Source organism: Pan troglodytes, chromosome 4 (assembly GCF_028858775.2).
Source record: "Pan troglodytes isolate AG18354 chromosome 4, NHGRI_mPanTro3-v2.0_pri, whole genome shotgun sequence".
NCBI classification, from domain to species: Eukaryota; Metazoa; Chordata; class Mammalia; order Primates; family Hominidae; genus Pan; species Pan troglodytes.
In genome coordinates, this window is record NC_072402.2 from 131,701,395 (window position 1) to 131,725,159 (window position 23,765).

The following is a 23,765-nucleotide window of genomic DNA, read 5'->3' on the forward strand; positions in this document are numbered from 1 at the left end:
AGTTCTCAATAAACTTCAGTACCTCGCAGTAAGTTGGACCTAAAGAAGAATTTAGAAATGTAAGTGGAATTCATAGAGGCAGAGTTGCACTGCTGAGAGGGACACCTGCAAGTGAATCAGGTTAGATTGCTCCCAGACATACGCTACTCCCCGTCACCACCTAAATGTCATCACTGAAATGAAACACAGAAACACACTCGTGAAATCATAGATTTATATCTTTGCCATTTATTTTTTAAAATCTTATTCAAAATATTAAATAATAGTTTCAGATATGAAAAAAATTACTGCAATAAAACGGTTCAGGGGTATTTCCATTGTGCTTCCCTTCCCTATTAGGAAAGTACACTGTCCGCCCAAGAGACAGGATGGACGGCCTTCTTCCAGCTCTACATAAAGCGCAAGCCCACTGGCTCACCCGGGTCCTGCTTAACATATATTAGGGCTATGTTTTCTAAAAAGCTGTAGTGACACTTGTAAGTCAACCATGGTTCAAATCACATATTTACATATTGATCAATTCTTTATGATAGAAAGACAGACATAAATGAATCCCATAGTAAATACTTTCCAGTTGCCATAAAAAACAAAAACAAAGAAAACAAGTGTGGGGGAAAAAAGGTAATTGTACACAAATATCCTTTATGTATACAAACAACTTCATTCAGGTATAATTTTAGTTTGAAAGACCTAGGTACAGTATTATTTAAGTGATAATGACCCCTAAGATTTATTCAAATTTACTGTAAAATAATAAACGAAGTAAACGAATCTGATATAATTTTAAACTCTGCCCATTGCTTGAAACCTTGGAGGAACCCATGCTACAATCAATTGCTAACTAAAAGCAATTGTACATGTATTTAACATTTTACCAGTTTCTGCTTCTAAATTTAATATAGTAATTCCAACCAAAAAAATAGTATCTCTGTAACATTTTATCTATGTCCACTGCAAGCTGCAGAGGCTCTGTTGCCAAGATTTCTTGACACATTTGATGTTTTACCTAAAATTGTGGTCAGATTGAGCAATATCATTATCCTAAATTATGTTTAAATTATCTAAAAATATCCAAAGCAGTTTTCTTGGAAGAAAAAAAAATATTACTCAAATCCAAAGCATTATCACACATATCCTTGTACATTACAGTTTGGGAACAAAAAAAAAATGTGGATAAAAAATAGTATTTGAATGGCGGAGAATGAATGTGAGTCAGCAGTAACAGATATGTCAGAATTTAGTTACAAGTTTGGGATCTTTTAAAAGTAGCATCACTAATACTTCCAGAAGAAGCATAATAAATCTAAAACAATAAAAACTAACAGTGTAAATATAAGGTAATGTTTAACTCACATTTTGGACACCTGATTAAACTCAGCTCTAAAAGTACAGATAAAAAATTATATACTCGTTTGTGACATTTAATTTCCAAAGCACCAAGGCAAAAGAGAGACTCACCTCTCATTTAAGTACCAATTGCCTATGGCAAACATCTGCACAATATCATATAAAAAGTCAAGCAAATAAAATTACATAAGCAAATTCAAATCACAGTGCTTTAAAAAATATAATCATTGGTAATCTTCAAAGAAGGCATTGCCTCATTAACATTCTGATCTAGGCGATGGTATTCCACTGTTTTGGAACAAAGGCCATCACGCCATTTCCTGCTTTGAACCAGAAGAAAAATCTGGAAAACAAAAGTCATTAAATAGGCAAAAGAGAAAACAGAGAATATGGTAAACATTTTTATAACAAGTAAAATATCTCTCTTCTAGGTTTCTAAATATAAAACACAAAATATCAACAACAAAAAAGCTATTTTAGGCCGAGGCAGGCAGATCACTTGAGCCCAGGAGTCCGAGACCAGCCTAAGCAACATGGTGAAACACCATCTCTACAAAAAATACAAAATTAGCCAGGCATGGAGGCGCTTGCCTGTAGTCCCAGCTACTCAGGAGGCTAAGGTGGAGGATCACTCGAGCCCAGGAGGCAGAGATCACAGTAAGCCATGACAGCACCACAACACTTCAGCCTGGGTGACAAAGCAAGACCCTGTCTCAAAAAAAAAAGCTATTTTGCTTTCCATCTTGTAAACAAGGCTAAACAGTGCTTCTCAAATTTCAATATATATAGGAATGTTTGTTAAAGACTCAGATTCCTAGGCTCTATCTTCAGAGACTGAGTTAGTACTTGAGGTGGAGCCCAGGAACCTACTTGTTTAACAAGTCCCTTTGATGTTCATAATAGAGATGGCCAAACACTAAACAGTGGGATATAATATCAGCAGCACTCAAGGTTATGTCTACCCATAAACACTTACAAAGCTAGCAATATAGCACTAAATACAAATAACCAGAAGAGTTGGTTGGTTTGCTTTTTTTTGAACTATTATTAGAGTCACTGATTCTCAAAGCAGGAAGGCATTTTGAAATTATCAGGTCCAGTTTCACTATTTGTCAGGTAAGGAAATCAAGGCCCCGAAGGGGAAGGTGGCTTACAGGGTTACAAAGCAAGTTACAATAAAGTCAAGAACTGAGACTTCCTGACCAGTAAGTATTAAAAAGGAACTGTGTGTTTGATCTCCCTTTAAGGATTTTAAAAGGCTTAACTATTCAGCTTTGGGACTGTACAGTGCCAACATGTACCCTCACACTAAATGTGATGTATCCTGTCCTATAGATGTCTCTTGTGCCTCATGTAATCCAGCAAACTGGTAACAGCACAGAAATGTTCATCACAATATTATTTCTGAACCAAAAATTGTAAACCATGAATCTAATATGTTTTATTAGTGGCTCACGCCTATAATCTCAATTACTTGGGAGGCTGAAGTGGGAGGATTACTTGAGGCCAGGAGTTCACCAGCGTGGACAACATAGCAAGATCCTGTCTCAAAAAAAAATAATGTTTTTAAAGAATATTAAGGATATGGAAAATGGTCATGATTGGTCAGGACATAAAACTCTATGAGATAGCTGGGTGCAGTGGCTCATGCCTGTAATCCCAGCATTTTGGGAGGCTGAAGTGGGTGGATCACTTGAGGCCAGGAGTTTGAGACCAGCCTGGCCAACATGGCAAAACTCCGTCTCTACTAAAAATACAAAAATTAGCCAGGCGTGGTGGCCTGCGCCTGTAGTCCCAGTTACTCAAGAGGCTGAGCCATGAAAATCGCTTGAACCTGGGAGGTGGAGGTTGCAGTGAGCCGAGATCGCACCACTGCTCTCCAGCCTGGGAGACAAAGTGAAGCTCTGTCTCAAAAAAAAAAACAAAAAAAAACAAAAAACTCTGTGAGATAAAATTCCTTAAAAATCATTACATACACCTATATGTATAAATTATATGCACATTTATAGACCAGAAATACACCAAAATGTTAATGCTGAGAAGTAGTTTAAATTTTCTTTTCTAAACTCTTCTGTTTTCTGAATTCCCTAAAATAAATGTGTAACACTTTATAACCAGAAAAAAAACCAAAAGATTAAGTTCAATGTTAATAAATTAAAAGACAAATATTAAATTAACATTTTCTCCACAAGTATTCCTACTGAAGTAATGATGCCAAATTAAGACATAAACTCTTAAAAAAAAAAATCACTGGGCTTTGGTATTACTCATTAAGAAATAGGACTATTTCTTTTTTTAGAAGTACATACATTCAAGCATTCTGTCTGCAGTGTGTTAAAATACACAATAGATTTACATGCTGATTAGACATCTCAATATTTTACTATGAATTTAAACTTCACTGAAAAAAAGGAAAGAAGGCTGGGCATGGTGGCTCATGTCTGTAATCCCAACACTTTGGGAGGCTGAGGCGGGAGGACTGCTTGAGCCTGGGAGTTCAAGAACAGCCTGGGCAAAATAGCGACACCTCGTCTCTACAAACAATAATAATTTTTAAATTTTTAATTTAATAATTTTTAAACATTAGCCAGGTGTGGTAGTGTGACTCTGTAGTCCCACCTACTCGAGAGGCTGAGGCAAGAGAATCACTTAAGCCTAGGAGGTCGAGGCTCCAGTGAGCTGTGATTGTGCCACTGTACTCCATCCAGCTTGGTGACAGAGTGAAACCCACTACACTTTTTTTTTGCAAAAAAAAAGAACCATGAATCATCAAAAGCATTATGACTGAAATAATAAAGGGCTAAAAAAATCCCAAACCTACCTTCCTTTTGTTGTGATATGTAATGTAAACAACAGCAATGCAAAAAGCAAAAATAATAAGATGAAAAAAGAAATGGCTGTCTTCCTCTTCTATATTTGAGGATGGCATCTTAAAAGATTTCACTGACTGTTCAATTTCCATGTAACCCCTGTTTTCTTCCAAGGTGTCATCAGACTCATCGTCATCCCTGGGGCCCGTGGTCCAGTCATAGTCTGGTTCTCCATAATCGCCATTGTCTAGAGTGTCTTTGGCTGTGGATGGAGAACTGTTCAGCGTGAGAAGATCCTCCTCCTCTATACTAGGATCTTCATTGTTATCAGCTTCCTCTTGAGACAGAGGAGTAGGCGAGGGATGAGGGGCCACAGATGCTCCTCCACTTTTCTTGGTACTCGTCGTGGGAGGGAGGGTGGTGCTGATTTGGGAAATAGAAGGTTTGGTTTGGTTTTCATGTGTTAAAGCATTCACATTTGGGGTAGAAATATGTGAGTTGAGTACGGTTGGGCTCGGTGAATCAGTCCGTGATACAACTGAAACAAACAAAGAATATCAAACTGAAATCTCCAACTTTATCTCCACCAAGCTAAAAGCATATTTACCCAAATTTTACACTAAGCATTTCTCTCTGCTACATTCCTATAACTTTCTCGAAAACTAGTTATTAAGTCTCAATAGCCAGCATTCAGTTACATTTCTTCTTAGTCAGTTATTCTTCAGATAATAATTGCTTTGCTAGATACTAACAATTTAAGCAGCATAAAAGACCTACTGCATTATACAGCCTGCCACCAAAAGAAAACAAAAAGGTCTGACTTTAAGTCACGATGGCAAAGTTCACATACAGCCCTCACCCATCCCCTCTGTTTTCATTTCATAAAGGGTGTGGATTTCAGTTACCTTGTCCAGACTTTACCTGATCCCTAGAACAGACCAAAAAGTGGCTGATTCTCACTCAAGTAGGTCCCAAAAAAGATATGGAGTTTGGACCTAAATACTTTCAACACAACGTAACAAATTCAGGGGAAGCTATAGGCATGCTGTAGATAGTAATTCTAAGTGATACTTGAACTAGAGGACTCCCTCTCCTAAATTAAAAAAAAAAGAAGGATCCTTACGAAGAAGAAAAAACTTCTAAAGGAGAAGCATCCGAAACGGGAACCTGAGAGCTAAGTGACAACTAGACTATTTTGAAGATGAGGGAAGGCATCTAGGTATAGCAAATGACACCAAATACACACACATTCTTATTTCCCTGTGCTGCTACCTACTCAGCATAGTTTACTAAAGGTAAAATTCTTTACATAAGAATTCTTACTATTCTTTTACCAAGAAGAATGAATAGAGGAAGATTCCAGAGGAATCCCTGCCGAAATTTAACCATCTCTAATTTATAATCTAATGTAATATCTGTTGAAGAACTTCAAGGACCTCTACTACACTAAAAAAATAAAATAAAAACCTCTGTCATGTAGATCTAAACATATTCAGACAATATTTTAAAGTCTATCACATTAAAGTAAAATATTTTATAGGGGTAAGATTAAACCAAGTCATTCTAGTGCTTTCAGAAACATGTGCATTCACACAAGTTAACAATCCAACAGACAACCCTTTCTTCATGTGAATACACTCTGGTTTGTGTACCACAGTTGACATCCATTTTGTGTAGAAAAAAAAGAAATAGCTGGTGTCAATTAGAATGAACAGAGGATCTCAGAAAAATAATGTAGTAAGTTAGTTAAAAAAAAAAAAAAAAAAAAGGCCAGGCCCTGTGGCTTACGCCTGTAATCCCAGCACTTTGGGAGGTCGAGGCAGGCGGAACATGAGGTCAGGAGCTCGAGACCATCCCGGCTAACATGATGAAACCCGGTCTCTACTAAAAAATACAAAAAATTAGCCAGGCATGGTGGTGGGCACCTGTAGTCCCAGCTACTCGGGAGGCTGAGGCAGGACAATGGCGTGAACCTGGGAGGTGGAGGTTGCAGTGAGCCGAGATGGCGCCACTGCACTCTAGCCTGGCCGACAGAGCAAGACCTCATCTCAAAAAAAAAAAAAAAAACCAATAAATTAGTAAAACTCTCTCTTTTTTCCCTTTTTTTTTTTTTTTTTTTTTTGACAGGGTCTCACTCTGTTGCCCAGGCTGAAATGCAGTAGCACAAACATAGCTCACTGTAGCCTCGACCTCCTGGTTTCAAGCCCCCCATGTAGCTGGGACCACAGGCACATGCTACCCTGCCTGGCTTTTTTTATTTTTCATATATTTGTCCAATGCCACATGCAATTTTTTTTTTTTTTTTCGAGACAGCATCTTGCCATGTTGCCCAGGCTGCTCTCATATTCCAGGGCTCAAGAAATCCTCCCACCTTGGCCTCCCAAAGTGCTGGGATTACAGTAAAACTCTTAAAACATTTTCAATAATTGAGTTCCTTGAAATTTTTTACTGGAAGAAAAGAGAAATAAACAGGACCTACAACTGAGTACATTACTCAGAAAACTACTAACAGGAATTTCTGAAAATAATTTTTGCATTTATCACTTCAACTTAGTTATAATTCAAGAATTTAAAAATTATTATTTTCTGATACATTTAATTTTCCTGCCAAAGTACAAAAAACATGTTTTAAAATAAAATTTAAAATTGAAATAAGTGAGAGCCAACTAACTAAACTTAACTTTTAAAAGAACAATTTTTCCATGGGTGAGTGCCTTTAAAGGACACAAGCTGATAGGGTGGGAATGATTATAAAGAAATTTCCACCACGCAGTATAGAATTCACAGTCATCAGCAAATCCCTTCTTTCACCCTTCGCTTTCTTGTTATTACTGAAACCTGACTCTCCCTTAAGGACACATTTTCCTTTCAGCCTGTTTAAGTAATAGCTGTTTTTTCTCCCACATCCTTGAACCACTGAATCTCGAGGAGGCACAGTTCTCCTCCTCATTGCCCTTTTCAGACCATTCTCCCGTTCTTCTCCCTAAATGCCTCTAGCTTTGATTCTCTTATCTTAAGCTATAATGCACTAACTTACTTTCATCCAACTCCAAAGTCATGCCCCCTAATTCTTAATGATCTTTAGCTCCTGGCTCTAGAGTTCACTCCATCTAAGACAAGTACTCCTGCCTTGATTTCAAAATCTTTGACCTCCTCTCTTCTCATGAGTTAGCCCTCCTCTTTACCTCAGCCACTCACTCCCAGAGTCATTATTTATTATCACAATTCTTCCATAATCTCAATTTCATGCATTCTACTTGCTGGCAAGACCTCCTATCCTTCCAGTTCATTCCCTGGTATTCTCAATCCATCAACACCTACAACCCTCTAATCCTTTTCATTCCCTTACGGTCACCATCAAAACTTGCCCAATACACTCTCTTCTCTCTTTATTCAGATTCAATTCTGTGTCAGCTATAATTGCTTATAATCACTCTCTTACATCCATCTTCAATTCCCTTCCCCCTTGTCCACTTTGACCCATTCACTTGGTGAGACTACACTCATCCCTAGTTATTAATAAATCAAGCTCTCTGACTACTCACATCTGCACCCAGCAGCTGAACATGGCTAGAAAAAATATACAACCATGCCACTGTTTTCATTTCATTTTAAATTCAATGCCAAAGATTCAGGTGTATGTTTAAAGCTGTTGGCAATTAAAATTGTTGGCAATCATATTTTCCTAGTCCATTTACCCTTCTACTCTCTTAGGACACCACTCACATTTTCCTCTAACCACAAACTTCAAATGTCTTCTCTGTTATCCTCATTTTCAACTGATGACATCACTTCCTAACTTTTCTGAGAAAAATTAAAAGAACTTCCAAGAACAACCAGAATTCTAGACTCATAAATCCAACCACATACTTGACATCTCCTCTTAGATGTCTGACATTCACATTAACATGTTCAAAATGAATTCTGGCTGGCTTTCAGGAAGACAAACACACTCTTCCCTGTTTCTCCCACTAAAAACAACTAAAAGCTCTGGATATTATGTATAAAATAACACAAGAACACTCTGAAAGGTGGAAAGAACTGGGTAGAACAGTTAGAGACCTCAGGATATGTGAAACAACATGGTGGTGACTTCCTTAGGCTTTTCTTTTTACCTCATATATCCCAGGCTAAAGACAAAAAATAAAAATGGCAGACTTCAGCTCTAACATATCCATAGTGCAGTAAATGTAAATGACCTAAATACATCGATTAAAAAACAGAGACTGGCAGACTCAACTACATGATGTCCATAGAAAGCTCATTTTATTTTTTTCTTTTTGAGACAGGGTCTCGCTTTGTCACTTAGGCTGGAGTGCTGCACAAACACATTCATAGCAGCTTTATTCATAATAGCCAAAAACTGGAAACAATCAGGCATCCTTCAACAGATAAATAAAGTGTAGTCTACCTATACCATAGAATATTACTCAGCAATTTAAAGGAACAAACAACCAGGACTGGTGGCTCACACCTGTAATCCGGGCACTTTGGGAGGCCAAGGCAGGTGGATCACAAGGTCAGGAGTTCGAGACCAGCCTGGCCAAAATGGTGAAACCCCATCTCTACCAAAAATACAAAAATTAGCTGGGTGTGGTGGTGTGCACCTACAATTCCAGCTACTCTGGAGGCTGAGACAGGAGAACTGCTTGAACCTGGGAGGCGGACGTTGCAGTGAGCCGAGATCGTACCATTGCACTCCAGCCTGGAGTGCAAGACTTCCTCTCGAAAAAAATAAAAGTTAAAATTTAAAAAGGAACAAACTATTGACACATGTAACAACCTAGGTGAATCTTCAGAGAATTATGCTAAGTGAAAAAAGGTCAATCCCAAAAGTTACATACTGTATTATTCCACTTATGTAAGATTCTCAAAATTACCAACTTATACAAATGGATAATTTGTGGCTACCAGGAGTTCAGGAGGGGTGAGGTAGGAGGGAAGTGGGGTGGCTTTATAAGGGCAATATGAGATATCCTTGTGGTGATGGTAATGCCCCGTATTTTGACTGTACCAATGTTAATATCCTGGTCGTGATATTGCACTATTGTTTTGAAAGACGTTACTATTAGGAAAACTGGGTAGGGGATATGCAGGATCTCTATATTATTTCTTACAACTGCCAAGTGAATCTATAATTATCTCAAAATAAGTTTAAATAAATTCCTATGCCCCACTCAAAAAACAAAAAAACTTGTTCTACTTAGTCTCCATCTCAATTAATGGCAACTACATCTTTCTAGTTACTAAAACTAAAAACCTTGGAGTTGTCATTTTTTTTAACATCCCACATCCAATCTGTTATTCTGACATATGCAGCATTTGAGGGCTTTTCACCCTCCACTGCTCCTGCCTCGTCCAAGTAACCGTTATCTCACATGGATTATTACAATAGCCTCCTAATTAATCTGCCTGCTTCCACCCTAACTTCTACTGTCTATACTCAACAAAGCAGCCAGAGTCATTCTGTCAAAACTTAAATCAAATGTTACTCCTCTACTTAAGACCCTCTAGGGCCATCCATTTCTCACAAAAGTGAAAGTTTTTATAATAGCCTTCAAGATCCTACATGATCTGGCCCCCATTACCTCACTCTCATTATCTTACTAATCTCCCTAACAGCTCTATCCCCATTACCTACTTAATAGATAGCAGGCACTCAATAAGTATTTATTGAATATGCTCTCGATTCAACTCTCACCACAAATCCCACACCACATCCCACATAGCATCTATGCACCTACTGCACTCCCTCAAGAGCCCATGCCATGGTTCTCAGCAAAACGCCACTCATTCTTCTAAGGATACCCCCAATATCACCCTATTCATTGTTTAACTCCAATACCTAGCACCAAGTAGGAGCAGAATATGTCTTAGTCAAGCAGTAAAATCTTGGAAGTAATACACAAATACAGCACAAGAAAAAACAAATAATTGATCTGAAACATGTAATACAAAGGCTATCAACTTACTCAAACTCCTTCAAATCAGAGAAGTTGATTAAGTCAGATATGAAGAGTATTCAGAACAAAGGTACAACTCTGACTTTACGGATGTAACTGTTGACCTTCTATGAGCATATAAATAAGACTTCTAAATCTTCCCTTTCCTAATTGATATTACCTCTCTACTTGAAGCTTAACATTTTAAAAATAAAGCTTAGGCCGGACACGGTGGCTCACGCCTGTAACCCTAGCACTTTGGGAGGCCAAGGCAAGCGGATCGCTTAAGCACAGGAATTCAAGACCAGCCTGGCCAACATGGCAAAACCCCATCTCTACAAAAATACAAAAATCAGCTGAGCACGGTGGCAGGCACCTGTGGTCCCAGCTATTCAGGGGGCTGAAGTGGGAGGACTGCTTGAGCCCAGGAGGCGGAAGTTGCAATGGGCCAAGTTTGTGCTACTGCACTCCAGCCTGGGCGACAGAGCAAAACCCTGTCTCAAACAAACAAACAAAAAAGGCTGGGCACAGTGGCTCAGGCCTGTAATCCCAGCACTTTGGGAGGCCAAGGCGGGCGGATCACGAGGTCAGGAGATTGAGACCATCCTGGCTAACACGGTGAAACCCCGTCTCTACTAAAAATACAAAAACTAGCCAGGTGTGGTGCGCGCCTGTAGTCCCAGCATACTCGGGAGGCTGAGGCAGAAGAATCACTTGAAACCGGGAGGCGGAGGTTGCAATGAGCCGAGATCACGCCACTGCACTCCAGCCTGGCAACAGACTCAAAAAAAAAAAAAAAAAAACAAAACAAAACTTTATAAATTTAATTCTCCCCTTCTACTGGTCCCTTTTTAAAAACTGCCCTAAAATAAAACTATATCAGCATTTCTTAAACTTAAGAATGCAGAGGACCCCGAGAACTCATTCACACACTGGTTTGAGAAACAATGCCTTAAAAATGAAATGCATTATACATTAAGTTTAGGTGATCATTTGGGGACAATATAATGGCAAATGTAGAGAACCAGGCATTTTTGAAATGGCATAACCAAGAATTAGTCACCCAGTGATCCAAACTGCTTATGTTAAGTTTTTAGACTTGATCAAAACAAAAACATAAAACAAAAATTCTTACAGACTGACGAACATATAACCAAGCATTGACAGTTTTTAAAACCTAATATGGAACAAATTTAAATAAATCTAATGTGGTAACCTTCTACCTTTGTAAACTCACTTGAAATTTGGAACTCAACACATTCTAGACTAATTTTCTTATTACAGGAGTGACTACTTTGAAATTATAAGGTATGCTTACAAAAAATACTTATATCCCAAGCTACACTGTAGTGCAATGGAGCTGCTCGCCTATTAAAGACATGTATGTTCGTTTTCATTTAGCTTCTTTTCAGGACAGAATAATCTGAATTTATGACATTTTAAACTGGTGTATGTAAAGACTTAATTTAAAAGATAAAGATTCTCTAAAATGTCTCAGTATAGTTAGAGAAATATTTATAGGGCTCTAACAAATAAAAGCAGAGACTAAAGGACACTTAACAGTCCACATTCTGCCTCACTTCTTGCCCAATTTTCAACCATCTCTTAGGGGAAAAAAGCTGTTTCTGAAACTACAGTTGCCAGATATATATCCCTTAAGCATTCCAGCAGGAAATATAAATGTTTGTGTTTTATTTTTCTTAGATGATTAAATGGCCAAAACAATTAAGCTACTTAAGTACTTTAGGAACGGGAATATCTGCATCAACCAGGGAAATCCTCATTACATTTCACTAATGATAAAAGGTCCTTAGGAAATGGACAGCAGTCCTTCCTCAGAGACTGCAAAGACTTCTGGGAGGGCGTCCAGTTAGCAACACTGAAATGTTGCTGAGGAAACATAAGTATGTACCCACAGTACTGTCGCAGAGGAATGTAGGGCTGGACAGGCCCTGTTGGCAAGAAAGAAAACACTATACCAGGTTACACTGTTTTGCAGCTGAAAATTCAAATTTAGGGAGAAACGCAGGACTGTGTCTTGGCCTGAAAGAAAAATGGGACTACTAAACAAAATACCGTTTAATCCTTACAAGTTCTTAATAGTGGATTTTTCCCACCAAGTATCAGGCACTGGTTTACAGATTTCCTAATTTCTCAATAAAAGCCTTCAATCTCTTGATTTCACCATGCAACATTTGCAAGAAATGAAATATTTTATCAATCAAATCCTACCGATGCATTAAAACGAGGCAGGGTTATCCTGGTTAACTCGGAACACAGGGAAGAGGAATCATGATCTCCCTTGTCTCCAAACTCCTCTCTGCCTCCCAAGCCTTCAGGGGCCCAACGCCCCAGTACTCTGAATCTTTATCAAACACCAGAACCTCCCAGTCTTCAAATATGCACCAGTACCCTAAGACAGCTCTTTCCCTTTCACTTTCCCTCTCGGAAATATTCCATTGGTTCAGTCCAGTCACTGGATTACTGCCCCTGCCCGCCTCGGTCTTTACCACTGACCTCTCCCATTCTGGAAAACCCCCACCTTTCCTTGGTCCTGCAAGATTCCTGAGTCCCCCAAACTCAGGACCCTTTCCAGACACCACACCCCCAGCCCCGGCCACCTCCTCAGCCCCTGTCGCCACCCTCTCTTCCAGAGTCTCCTAACTTTCCGATCCAAGAAATTTTGGAGACCCCACCACCGCCATTCCTTGTGGCAGCCCATTCTTCAACGATCTCTAGGCGCTAACACCACTCCTCCCTCCCCGCCCATCTACACACCCTGCTGCCTGCTCCCTGGGTTCCTGCATCTCTCAAGGACCCCGCTTCTCAGGCCCCTTGGAGACCCTACCACCTTGGACCCCTTCAGACACCATACCCTCCGTCCTCAGGCCCGCGGAGACCCTGACCCAACCAGACACCGCCGTCTGCTCCTGACACTTGGAAGCGCCCTTTCCCTGGCCCGGCCTGTCTCCTGCCCTGCGCCCGAGCCCTCCTAGCTTTCCTAAGCCCACACTGCCGCCGCGCCCCCGTTACCACTGGATAGAGCGGCGGACACAAGCAGGAGCGCCAAGACCAACGGCCGCGCCAACCCCACAAGGGCTTGGATGGCCGACCCGGGCAGCAGTTTCGCTTGTGCTGGCCCCCTCATCCTCTTCGGGACGGCAGCGGCCATAACGGACTCGGCTGGGAGCCTGCGCTGTTGCTAGGCTCTACGCCATGAGGTCAGACGCCGCGGCCCTCGGCACATACGTCCCAGCGTGGTGACGTCGAAGCCTGGAGAAGTGCTCTGGAAACCGGAATAAGAAGGAAGGATTGCAGGGAGGAGGGAGTTGCAGCTAGGCGAAAGTGGGGACCGCCACACAGTTGGCTGCGGATTAAAGGTAGGGTGTGACGTGCTGAAGAGGGCCAAAGCGAGCCCCTCCCTGCCGCCTGCGTGATTGGGTACTATACAGCCAAAAATAGCGTTTTTAGCCATTTTAAAAAGGAAGATCCAGCTGTAGAACAGACTGATCACGAAAGCGAAGTAACTGCTCTTCCTCTCTCAAAGGCGAAAGAAACACAAATGTTAAGTAGTCCTATTTCGGTGATGGGATTATAAGTAATTTTAAAAAATCTTTCCCGACAGTCATTTATTTTTTTCAACAAAGATTTAGCACCTCTCCCTATTTAAGATACAGCAGTGAACAAAAAGAACCCCCCCCCCCCCGCCTTGGCAGTTTATTTTCTTGTGAGGGCAAATATGGTGTAAAATACACACTATACAAGATGATAAAGATATTATGGACCGGCCCTAGTGCAGTGGCTCCCGGCACTTTGGGAGGCCGAGGAGGGCAGATCACCTGAGGTCCGGAGTTGGAGACCAGCCTGGCCAACATGGAGAAACCCCGTCTCTACTAACAATACAAAAATTAGCCAGGCGTGGTGGCGCGTGCCTGTAATCGCAGCTACTCGGGAGGCTGAGGTAGGAGAATCGCTGTAACCCGGGAGGTGGAGGCTGCAGGGAGCCGAGATGCCACTGCACTCTAGCCTGGGCCACAGAGACTCCGTCTCAAAAAAAAAAATTATGGAGGAAAAGAAAGGAAGGTAGCTAGGAAGTAGAGGTGAGGGGCTGCCATTGAAAATAACTTTCAGATTTCCTAAAATAAGCTTCTCTTTTTAAATTTTGTTACTTGAAATCCCCAGTATATAAAAATGCAAACTTACAAATTCCAAGAAGTTCACCTAGGGCCCTGGCGCCATACTTTGCTCTGTGTGTACGTTCTGTAAATGTCTCCTTAATAAACAGATACAGGCTTCAATTCATAAAAGTTCCATTTGATCAATTTCAGGAAAATCAATGTGACGTTAAGCAAGACATTTATTGTGCCCACAGCTTCACCATTCTGGTCTCTATGATTCCCTGCGAAGATTGCTGTTATCCCCCAGAGACACAGCTGAGCTGTCTCTCTAAAGGGCCTGTGTTCTACTCCTGAATCTGGTTTCCCCTAAGCTTTTATCTCACCCTGGTGACAGCTCAGAAACACACAAACTCTGTGTTAAGAAAACTAAGAAGTCATTCATCTGCACATTTCCCGAAATCCCCCAGAAGCCCATATTAGACTGAATGGTGTCCTTATTGCAAACTCTCCACTTTAGCCAAGGTGCAAAGTCCTCCCAGTACCCCAGGAGCTTCCCTTCTCTGAGCTGTACTTAAGTTTTCTGTAAAACCACTCAGTTCAACAAATGAGCTTCTCAATCTTAGTTTCTGCTTGTTGACTTTAATCTATAATAAACACACTGCAGTCCTCTTCCCTGACTCATTGTCCACTTTGTCCATTTGTGTCCTCATACCAGATTGTCTCAATTAACTGGTGAGATATTATGAACTCAAAGCATTTTGCACAATGATATTCCAACATGCTGCATGCAACAGGCAGACAATAAGTAACTAGTGAGGGAAATATTCCCTCATACTCAAGAGAACCCTTTATACATTTTTAAATATTTTAGGGCCAGGCATGGTGGCTTATGCCTGTAATCCCAAGTACTTGGGAGGCTGAGATGGGAGGATCACAGGAGCCCAGGAGTTCAAGGCTGCAGTGAGCTATGATGATGACAGTGCACTTCAGTCTGGGTGACAGAGTAAGACTGTCTCTAAAAGTAAAATATCTTAATACTGTACCTGACGTCTGACTAGATGTACCCAGCAACCACTATGTGCCATAATCTCTGGATAAATTCTATGAACATTCACTTAGAAATAGCTGCAAGTCCCTGAAGACAGTATGACAAATACTGAGGCCGACAGTTTTTGGGTGATCAGTTGCATAAAATGCTAAAATAGATGGTTCCTGTTTTGAATGTCACTTTCAAACATAGAAAAAAAAGGAATTCTGCTGAAAAATCATGAATGGAAAAAAATGTTCATATTTGTTGAAGCTGGATCATGCATAGAGTTTATTACTATTTGTGTTTCCACAATAGGCCGGATGTGGTGGCTCACGCCTGTAATCCCAGCACTTTCGGAGGCCGAGGTGAGCAGATCACCTGAGGTCAGGAGTTTGAGACCAGCCTGACCGACATGGAGAAACCCCATCTCTACTAAAAATACAAAATTAGCCGGGTGTGGTGGCACATGTTTGTAATCCTAGCTACTCGGGAGGCTGAGGCAGGAGAATTGCTTGAACCCAGGAGGCGGAGCTTGCAGTGAGCAGACATTGTGCGCCATTGCATTCCAGCCTGGGCAACAAGAATGAAACTCCGCCTCAAAAAAAAAAAAAATCCACAATCAAGTTATTAAAAACATATAAATGTATGGGAGAATTCCAAAATCACCCCTTCCCATGACCCATATGGAGGGGACCTACAAACATGAAAGGATATTACCAGTGATTAGGTTACTTTACCTGGCAGTTACCTTGAAGGGAGATTACCCTCATTGGGCCTAACCTAATCAGGTGAGTCCTTAAAAGGGTTGGGGCTCTACCTGGAGGAGACTGGAAGTGTGAGAGGGATCTCACATGAGGGAGTTTTTCTGTTTCTGGCTTTGGCGATGGAGGGGACCACATGGCAAGGAATGCTGGCATCCTCTGAGCACTGAGAGTGGCTCAGCCAACAAAGAAATAGGGACCTCTATCCTACAACTGAAAGTAACTGAATTCCACCACAACCCTGAAAGCCTGGAAGAGGATGCCAAGCCCCCAGATAAAATGAGAAGACAGCCTGGTCGACACCCTAATTCCAGCATTGTGAGAAGCTAAGCAGAGTCCAGGTAGGCATGCACACCTGCCTCGCTTTGACCTGCAGAACTGTGAAATAAATGAGTGTTGTTTTAAGCTGCTAAACATATGGTAATCTGTTGTACAGCGAGTGAAAACGAATAATATATAATACACAGAGCATGAAGACAGAAAATAAATCTAAACAAATGCCCTGTTTATTTATATTTTATTAATAAAGACAACAGAAGGATGAGGTTTCAATATTTTATTCAAGTTTTTTTAAGTGTTGTTAATTACAGCATTTGAAGGGGAGGATCTAATTCCAACAAAATGGAAGACTCTAAAATGTACCCATTAAACTGCTAAAAAACAAATTGAGTGGTGAGAATACAACAGAAGTCCAATTTAGATTCTGAGTGTTGTCACCATGTGATTACAATCACACAGACACTTCCAAGCTTATAGCTGGAGCTCCTGGAAGCTATTTCATACTCTGGTGCAAGGGCAAAAAAAAAAACACAACACAAGAAGGAATAAGTCCTGAATTATTGGCTTCATCACATCCACCTTCTCCACCCCAAAATGGCACAAAAGAAACAGTTACCACACCCTGCAGACCTTTTGGTGTAAAAGAGATGATGATGAACTGGGGTGGGAACAGGTCATGAAGATCTGTCTAAAAAAGTCCCATTCAGGTGAGTTTGTACACACCATCAAGCAGCGAGCCTCTCATCAATTAGGGTTAGGAAACCAAGGTTTGATTCTCAGGAAATCACAATTTCATTCATTTACTCAATATGAATTTACAAAGTGCCTACATATTATCCGCTTCCACTTGCAGCCATTTCTAGATAAAAAAGAAACCTGGCATCTCAAAGGGGCCACCAAGTTCTCCCCCAGTCTACCACTGAAAGGACCTTTTTTGGAAATAGGTTTCTTCTGTACCTCTGGAAGGGTAACATCTTAAAGCTGAATCAACTTTAACCTGGAGGGCTAACATATTTAGCAATACTTGCATCCCAGACATACAACATTAAAAGATACACTAAATTCTGAAGGTAGCTATGCTGCAAAATAGTTTAAAATTAAACAATTGTACAGTATTCATTTATGCTTGAAATTCCAGTCCTAGACCAAGCTTGTGGCCACCAGCATTGACGTTCTTGCCATCCAGAAGAGCTGACAGTGTCAGTTTAATACCTGCAGGGAGAAAAATGAGGGAGAGGAAAGGAGGAGGAATGGAGGAAAGAAATGACAAGAAAGATTAACACCAAATTCAGAACCTGTTCCAGGTATTATCAGCAGGGTCCAAACTACATGGCCCTTCAATCCTTGTTACTTAGCACTATCTGACCAACAGGTATACTACAGTGGGCTTATAAAACAACTATAATTATCCCACCGCCCAGAGAGCCTACCCAAATCTACTTCTGGAACCCCACTTTCCTTTTTCCTCTCACTGTTCCCCTGGTACAATTAGTCTATAGCACTGGTAGCATGCGGTAAGCTTCTTTGGCAATCATCCCTTTAAATGAAACCTCAATCCTGAATCCAACCTAAGGTCTTACATGTTCATGTTCATAGTGTACACACACGTGTAGTGTGCATGTACATCCACAGATGCACACAACAAACTGACATTCCCTGGAATAACCTGATTCAGGGAGTAGCTGGTAGTCTTAGATTTCCAGGGTTCAAAAGTGGTTATACACTAGAACTATAATACACCGTGGACTGGCCTAGCCAACTGTGCAGAGGAAACCTGCAAACCACTTTTCCTATTTGTCTTTTTACAGTAGGGCTGATTTATAAGTTAGTTTTGAGAATCTGCCAGAAATAAGTATCAAGCATTATGTACACACTGGAAAAAAGGATGGAAGAAAATAGCAAAGAATATGTGTTAGCCTTAGCCTTTTTCCTCCTGCTTGCTACATCTCATATTCTCCAAATGTTTTATAATGACCCCATACTCCTTTATAAACATTTAATTATACTTTACATATATCCATTTATATATACCCACTGTATTATATAAACATTTTATAAGCAATGACATAAATCAGCAAACCAGCACCACAATTTTTTTAAGATAAAGAACCGATTTCACACACAAGCAACACATACCTGGCTTTAGAGTCTGAGTGTATCCTAAACCTATCAGGCTGGAGTTGTTCACTTTAGCCTAATCAAGGAAATGACAAAACAGAGAAAACATTAAGTATAATACTTTGCACTTCCATCTCCAAAATTAGAGCTTTTTAGTCAACCAACCTTGGACTTTAGAATCAAAATTTTTTATGACCATCTTGTTCATGAGATTCATTAAATTCAATACAAAATACATCAATTTTAGGTGCATACCTTCCTGTTCAAATGGTGTGCTGAGATCTGACACCCCTCATAAGAACAAAGCAGAGAGAAGGAAGGCCTCTTAGGGGCCAGTGTCCTTTTGCTCATATAAATAATGAGGCTCCTTTTCTCTTGTTTTTAAGTGCTTGCTGTTAAGGGAGCCAAATTCAGTTCTAGTTTAGGAGACTTAAAAAGGGCTGTCCATAAATTACACAAACCAGTACAGACACCATTCTGCAACATGAGATTCCCTCATTTCACCCCAAAGAGATACAGCCTCCAGTGCCCTGTTACAATAGAAATGAGCCCAATAGGATTTACTGCAAAAACTGTGAAGTAGTTCGAGGGCCTGTGAGCAATGCCAGAGACTCTGCAAGATGCCAACTGACTATTGATTTCTTAATATGCAATGCAGGAGCTGAAAAGGAGAATGAAAAGTGAGGCGGGGGGGAATTATCAATTAGAACCCTAGATTTCAGAGTGCCCCTTTTAACAGTCCGCATGATAGAACAGGAACTGGTATTAATGGAAGAGGCTCAACAGTAAGCCAGTCTGGTTCAAATCCAGTTCCCAGCACTTTCCTGCTGTGTACCTTTGAGCAAGTTACTCACCTAAGTTTCTAGTTCCTCATTTGTAAAAACAGATGATTGGCCAGAGGCCATGGCTCATGCCTGTAATTCCAGCATTTTGGGAGGCCGAGGCAGGCAGATCACCTGAGGTCAGGAGTTCGAGACCAGCCTGACCAACATGGTGAAACTCCGTCTATACTAAAAATACAAAAATTATCCAGGTGTGGTGGTGGGTGCCTGTGTTCCCAGCTACATGGGAGGGTGAGGCAGGAGAATCACTTGAACCTGGGGGACGGAGGTTGCACAGTGAGCTGAGATCATGCCATTGCACTCCAGCCTGGGCAACAGAGGGAGACTCTGTCTCAAAAAAAAAAAAAAAAAAAAGAGAGAGATGATTGGCCAGGCATGGTGGCTCATGCCTGTAATCCCAACATTTGGGAGGTTGAGGTGGGAGGACAGCTTGAGCCCAGGAGTTTGAGACCAGCCCAGGCAACAGAGTGAGACATTGTCTCTACTAAAAATTTTTTTTTAATTAGCCAGGCATGCTGGTGTGCCTATAGTCCCAGCTACTTGGGAGGCTGAGGTGGCAGGATTACTTGAGCACAGGAGGATGAGGCTGCAGTGAGCTGCAATTACACCACTGCATCCAACCTGGGCCTTGTCTCAAAAAAACAAAAAATAAAAAAAACCCAGAGATGATTAAAAAAACAAAGCACCTATTTCAAATGGGATTAAACACAGTAATCTACACAAAAGGCTCTGCACAGTGCCTAGTACCCATAAGACGCACTAGTAGTATGATCACTGTACTCATTTGGCACTCTTTTCAAAGTGAGAACATCTCTCACTTTGTTTTTGTTTTTTGAGACGGAGTCTTTTTTTTTTTTTTTGAGATAGAATCTCACTCTGTCACCCAGACTGGAGTGCAGTGACACGATCTCAGCTCACTGCAACCTCCACCTCCCTGGTTTAAGCAATTCTCCTGCCTCAGCCTCTCGAGTAGCTGGGATTACAGGCACACGCCACCATGCCCGGCTAATTTTTGTATTTTTAGTAGAGACGGGGTTTCACCATGTTGGCGAGGCTGGTGTCAGACTCCTGACCTCAAGTGATCTGCCTGCCTTGGCCTCCCAAAGTGCAGGGATTACAGGCGTGAGCCACGGCGCCCAGCAGCATCTCTCACTTTGAGTAAGCTGACGCACAGCACTCCAGCAAACCTGAAGGATTCCAACATAAAGAGCAGATGGGCCTGCCTGTGAGATGCGTGATTCCACAGATACCCACCGAGAAGCAGGCGTCAGGGTCAATCTGATACTTGGCTGCTATTCCGAAGCGCGTGTTACTGTTTCCTGCTGTCCAGGCAAGATTGACAGCGGTCTCCAACTTCTTGTTCACTTTCTGGTAAATGGAGCCGCCAAACTCTGTCCCGTCATTCCTGCAAACAAGCACAGGACAGATGCTGAGCTTCCCAGGGAGGTGAGCTGCAGCCCAGACAGATCCACCCAAGTCTCCCAGAAGACAGGGATGACAGAAATGGACTGAACCAATACTGGTATTAAGGGAAGTCAGAAGTTCACCAAATTTCACAAAACAGGTACTAAATTACAGGAAGTCTGATAAGTATGGAACAGGCACCTGGCCAGGCACAGTGGCTCACACCTGTAATCCCAGCACTTTGGGAGGCCGAGATGGGCAGATCACTTGAGGTCAGGGGTTTGAGACCAGCCTGGCCAACATGGTGAAACCCTGTTTCTACTAAAAATACAAAAATTGACCGGGCTGGTGCCATACGCCTGTAATCCCAGCTACTCAAGAGGCTGAGGCAGGAGAATCGCTTGAACCTGGGAGGCAGAGGTTGCAGTAAGCTGAGATCGCGCCACTGCACTCCAGCCTGGGCGACAGAGCAAGACATTGTCTCAAACAAAAAAAGAAAAAGCCAGGGGAGAGGGGGTACATGGTGACTCACGCCTGTAATCCTAGCATTTTGGGAGGCCGAGGCAGCAGGACTGCTTGAGCCCAGGATATAGCTTGGGCAACAGAGCGAGATCCTGTCTCTATAAGGAAAAAAAAAAAAAAAAAAGAAGAAGCAAGTAGAGCACTGAGATTCTGAGTGATTTATTTTTACTGCTACTGATGTTATTACTTTTATAAACGATTCTACCAGAAAAATGGCATGGAAGTCCGGATGCAGTGGCTCATGCCTATAATCCCAGCACTTTGGGAGGCCAAGGCGGGCAGATCATTTGAGGTCAGGAGTTTGAGACCAGCCTGGCTAACATGATGAAACCCTGTCTCTACTAAAAACATAAAAATTAGCTGGGCATGGTGGCGGGTGCCTGTAATCCCAGCAACCTGGGAGGGTGAGGCAGGAGAATCGTCTGAACCCAGGAGGCAGAGGTTGCAGTGAGCTGAGATCTCACCACTGCACTCCAGTCTGGGTGACAGAGTGAGACTCTGGCTCAAAAAATAAAAGTAAAAATAAAAAATGTTATGGAAAGAGAAGAAAATGAGAAGAGAACACAGCCAGAAATGGCAAGAAAGGTGGGGCTGCACATATGCCTCAGAAGGCAAGTTAGAGCCCTTGGCACAACCTGCTGCAGCCACTGCTGGGGAGATACAGTTGGCACTGACCTAGCCTCTTGAAGGAGCAGCACTTCAAAAGAGCTTAATCCACAATTCATCTCGTCCACCTGTGCATACTCCTCACCCATACTGCAACATCTAAGCCTGGCAGGATTTGAAAGGGAGCTTTTTGCTACATCATAAAATGTCTCCCTCTTTCAAAAACATTCAGAATGAAACCCCAGCTGGCCAAGCTCCCTCCTCTCTTACAAACACACTGAATGACTCCAGTTGCTGGGAATATCCCTTTCCCTTCTTCAGTCATTCAAATTCTCCTCTTCCTCTTTTGGGGCCCTGCTTAAGCTCTCAGAATTTGAAAGTCTGCCCCACCCAGCTGAACAGCCTATACAAACTCTGCAGTCACTGCCACCCCTAAAAAGGCATACGAAGAGCTCAGAGTCTACACTTTGTCCTCTGTCGGGCTGGGGTCTGCACAGATCATAGACTGTCTCTCATTACTGCTTTCAGATTGTTGTTTATACACACAGTGCATACTGGTGCCTGGTCAGAAGCAACCTTCTCCGTGGAGGGAACCACAGAAAACAAAAACAGTTAAAGTGGCTGCCACTGCGGAGCTGGGATGAGCAGGCTGAGGCAGGCTGGAATCACTGCTTTTCATAGGCCCATCTGTACTGTTTGATTTTACAACCATGGGTTCAGACTCCTTTGATTAAAAAAATTAAGAAAAATTTTAATGCTGCAATTTTTTAAAAAGGAATGACCATCCTCCTTGCATCAGATGGTCTTCAAGCCTGCCTAGACCCTCTCAAACATCTTTAACATAAAATCAGTGTCTGAGTTCTGCCTCATCATTGTGGGCATTTCCAGTGGAAATGGCATTGGTTAACTGCGAGTCAGAGCCCACGTACTTTGGAATCCAGCAAAGGGCTTCAGGACCTAAGAACAAAAACTCTAGTCTTCACAAGACACTCTCCCTAAATCAGAGAATACATTCTAAATTTTCTTTTTTTTTTTTCCCCAAGATGGGATCTTGCTCTGTTTCCCAGGCTGGAGAGCAGTGGCAAAATCATAGCTCACTGTAACCTCAAACTCCTGGGCTCACGTGATCACAGGCATGTTGCCACCATGCCCAGCTAATTTTTAAAAAATTTCTTAGAGACAGAGTATTTCTATGTTGCCCAGGCTGGTCCCAAACTCCTGGCCTCAAGTGATCCTCCCGCCTCAGCCTCCCAAGTAGCTAGGATTACACATATGAGCCACACATTGTAAATTTTCGTTTCCCCATGAAATTCAGCGAGACAGACATTATGCTTCTAGAAAGTACAGGGAGACCCAGGCACTGCCTGATTCACAGAGAATCCTGTCTTCTGTAGACAGCCCAAGTATGCTACAATAAAACAGCAGCCTGTCAAAAATAAGATTTTTGAATGACTTTAGTAATATATTCAAATGGGGAAGTTTCTTGGGCTTACATGTTTTTAAAAAGGCCAGACTTTTCAGAATATCCTAAAACCAGGAACACAATACTGCCTTCCTGTACAGAGCTTTCAAAACCATAAACAGAAGCCAGATGCAGTGGCTCACGCCTGTAATCCCAGCACTTTGGGAGGCCAAGGCGGGCAGATCGCTTGAGCTCACAAGTTCAAGAACAACCTGGGCAACATGGCGAAATCCTGCCTCTACAAAAAATAAAAAAATTAGCCAGGTCTGGTGGCATGCACCTGTAGTCCCAGCTACTTGCAAGGCTGAGGTGGGAGTATCACTTAATCCCAGGAGGTGGAGGCTGCAGAGATCGTGCCACTGAACTCCAGCCTGGGTGAGAGAGCGAGACCCTGTCACCAAAAAATAATAATAATAAATAAATAAATACACAAGTGGAACTGTTCAAATTCATCTATATGAAGCACAGAGAATTTCTGTTATGCATCTGGGCCCCTGCAAGCACCAGGGCAACCCAGATGAGTT

The 23,765-nt window shown here is 41.7% G+C and overlaps 2 protein-coding genes across 7 annotated transcripts in view; both read right to left on the bottom strand.

The window, feature by feature from the left end:
- Positions 1 to 208: 208 nt before the first annotated feature.
- On the bottom strand, positions 209 to 13,511 carry C5H5orf15 (chromosome 5 C5orf15 homolog). Its single transcript, XM_001165910.7, has 3 exons — positions 13,133 to 13,511; positions 4,169 to 4,695; positions 209 to 1,690 (listed from the first exon to the last, which is right to left on the bottom strand). The coding sequence occupies exons 1-3, from the start codon at positions 13,269 to 13,271 to the stop codon at positions 1,559 to 1,561; spliced, it is 798 nt and encodes a 265-aa protein (XP_001165910.3). The 5' UTR covers positions 13,272 to 13,511; the 3' UTR covers positions 209 to 1,558.
- Positions 13,512 to 16,549: 3,038 nt separating this feature from the next.
- VDAC1 (voltage dependent anion channel 1) overlaps positions 16,550 to 23,765 on the bottom strand; it is a 33,475-nt gene continuing 26,259 nt past the window's right edge. For all 6 annotated transcript variants that reach the window (XM_001151901.6, XM_003310819.5, XM_009449655.4 and 3 more), the window contains 3 exons: positions 20,502 to 20,652; positions 18,424 to 18,481; positions 16,550 to 17,499 (listed from right to left, as the gene is read on the bottom strand). In XM_001151901.6, coding sequence (XP_001151901.2) covers positions 17,408 to 17,499; positions 18,424 to 18,481; positions 20,502 to 20,652 — 301 coding nt within the window. In that variant the 3' untranslated portion in view covers positions 16,550 to 17,407. The remainder of the gene's footprint in view (positions 17,500 to 18,423; positions 18,482 to 20,501; positions 20,653 to 23,765) is intronic.

Excerpts from the sequence above, each read along its gene's own strand:
- C5H5orf15 (XM_001165910.7), bottom strand. The coding sequence starts at position 13,271 with ATGGCCGCTGCCGTCCCGAAGAGGATGAGGGGGCCAGCACAAGCGAAA. Across the intron at positions 4,696-13,132 it reads GTCCGCCGCTCTATCCAGTG|TTGTATCACGGACTGATTCA; the intron begins GTAACGGGGGCG and ends TGTTTGTTTCAG. Across the intron at positions 1,691-4,168 it reads CATATCACAACAAAAGGAAG|ATTTTTCTTCTGGTTCAAAG; the intron begins GTAGGTTTGGGA and ends TTTGTTTTCCAG.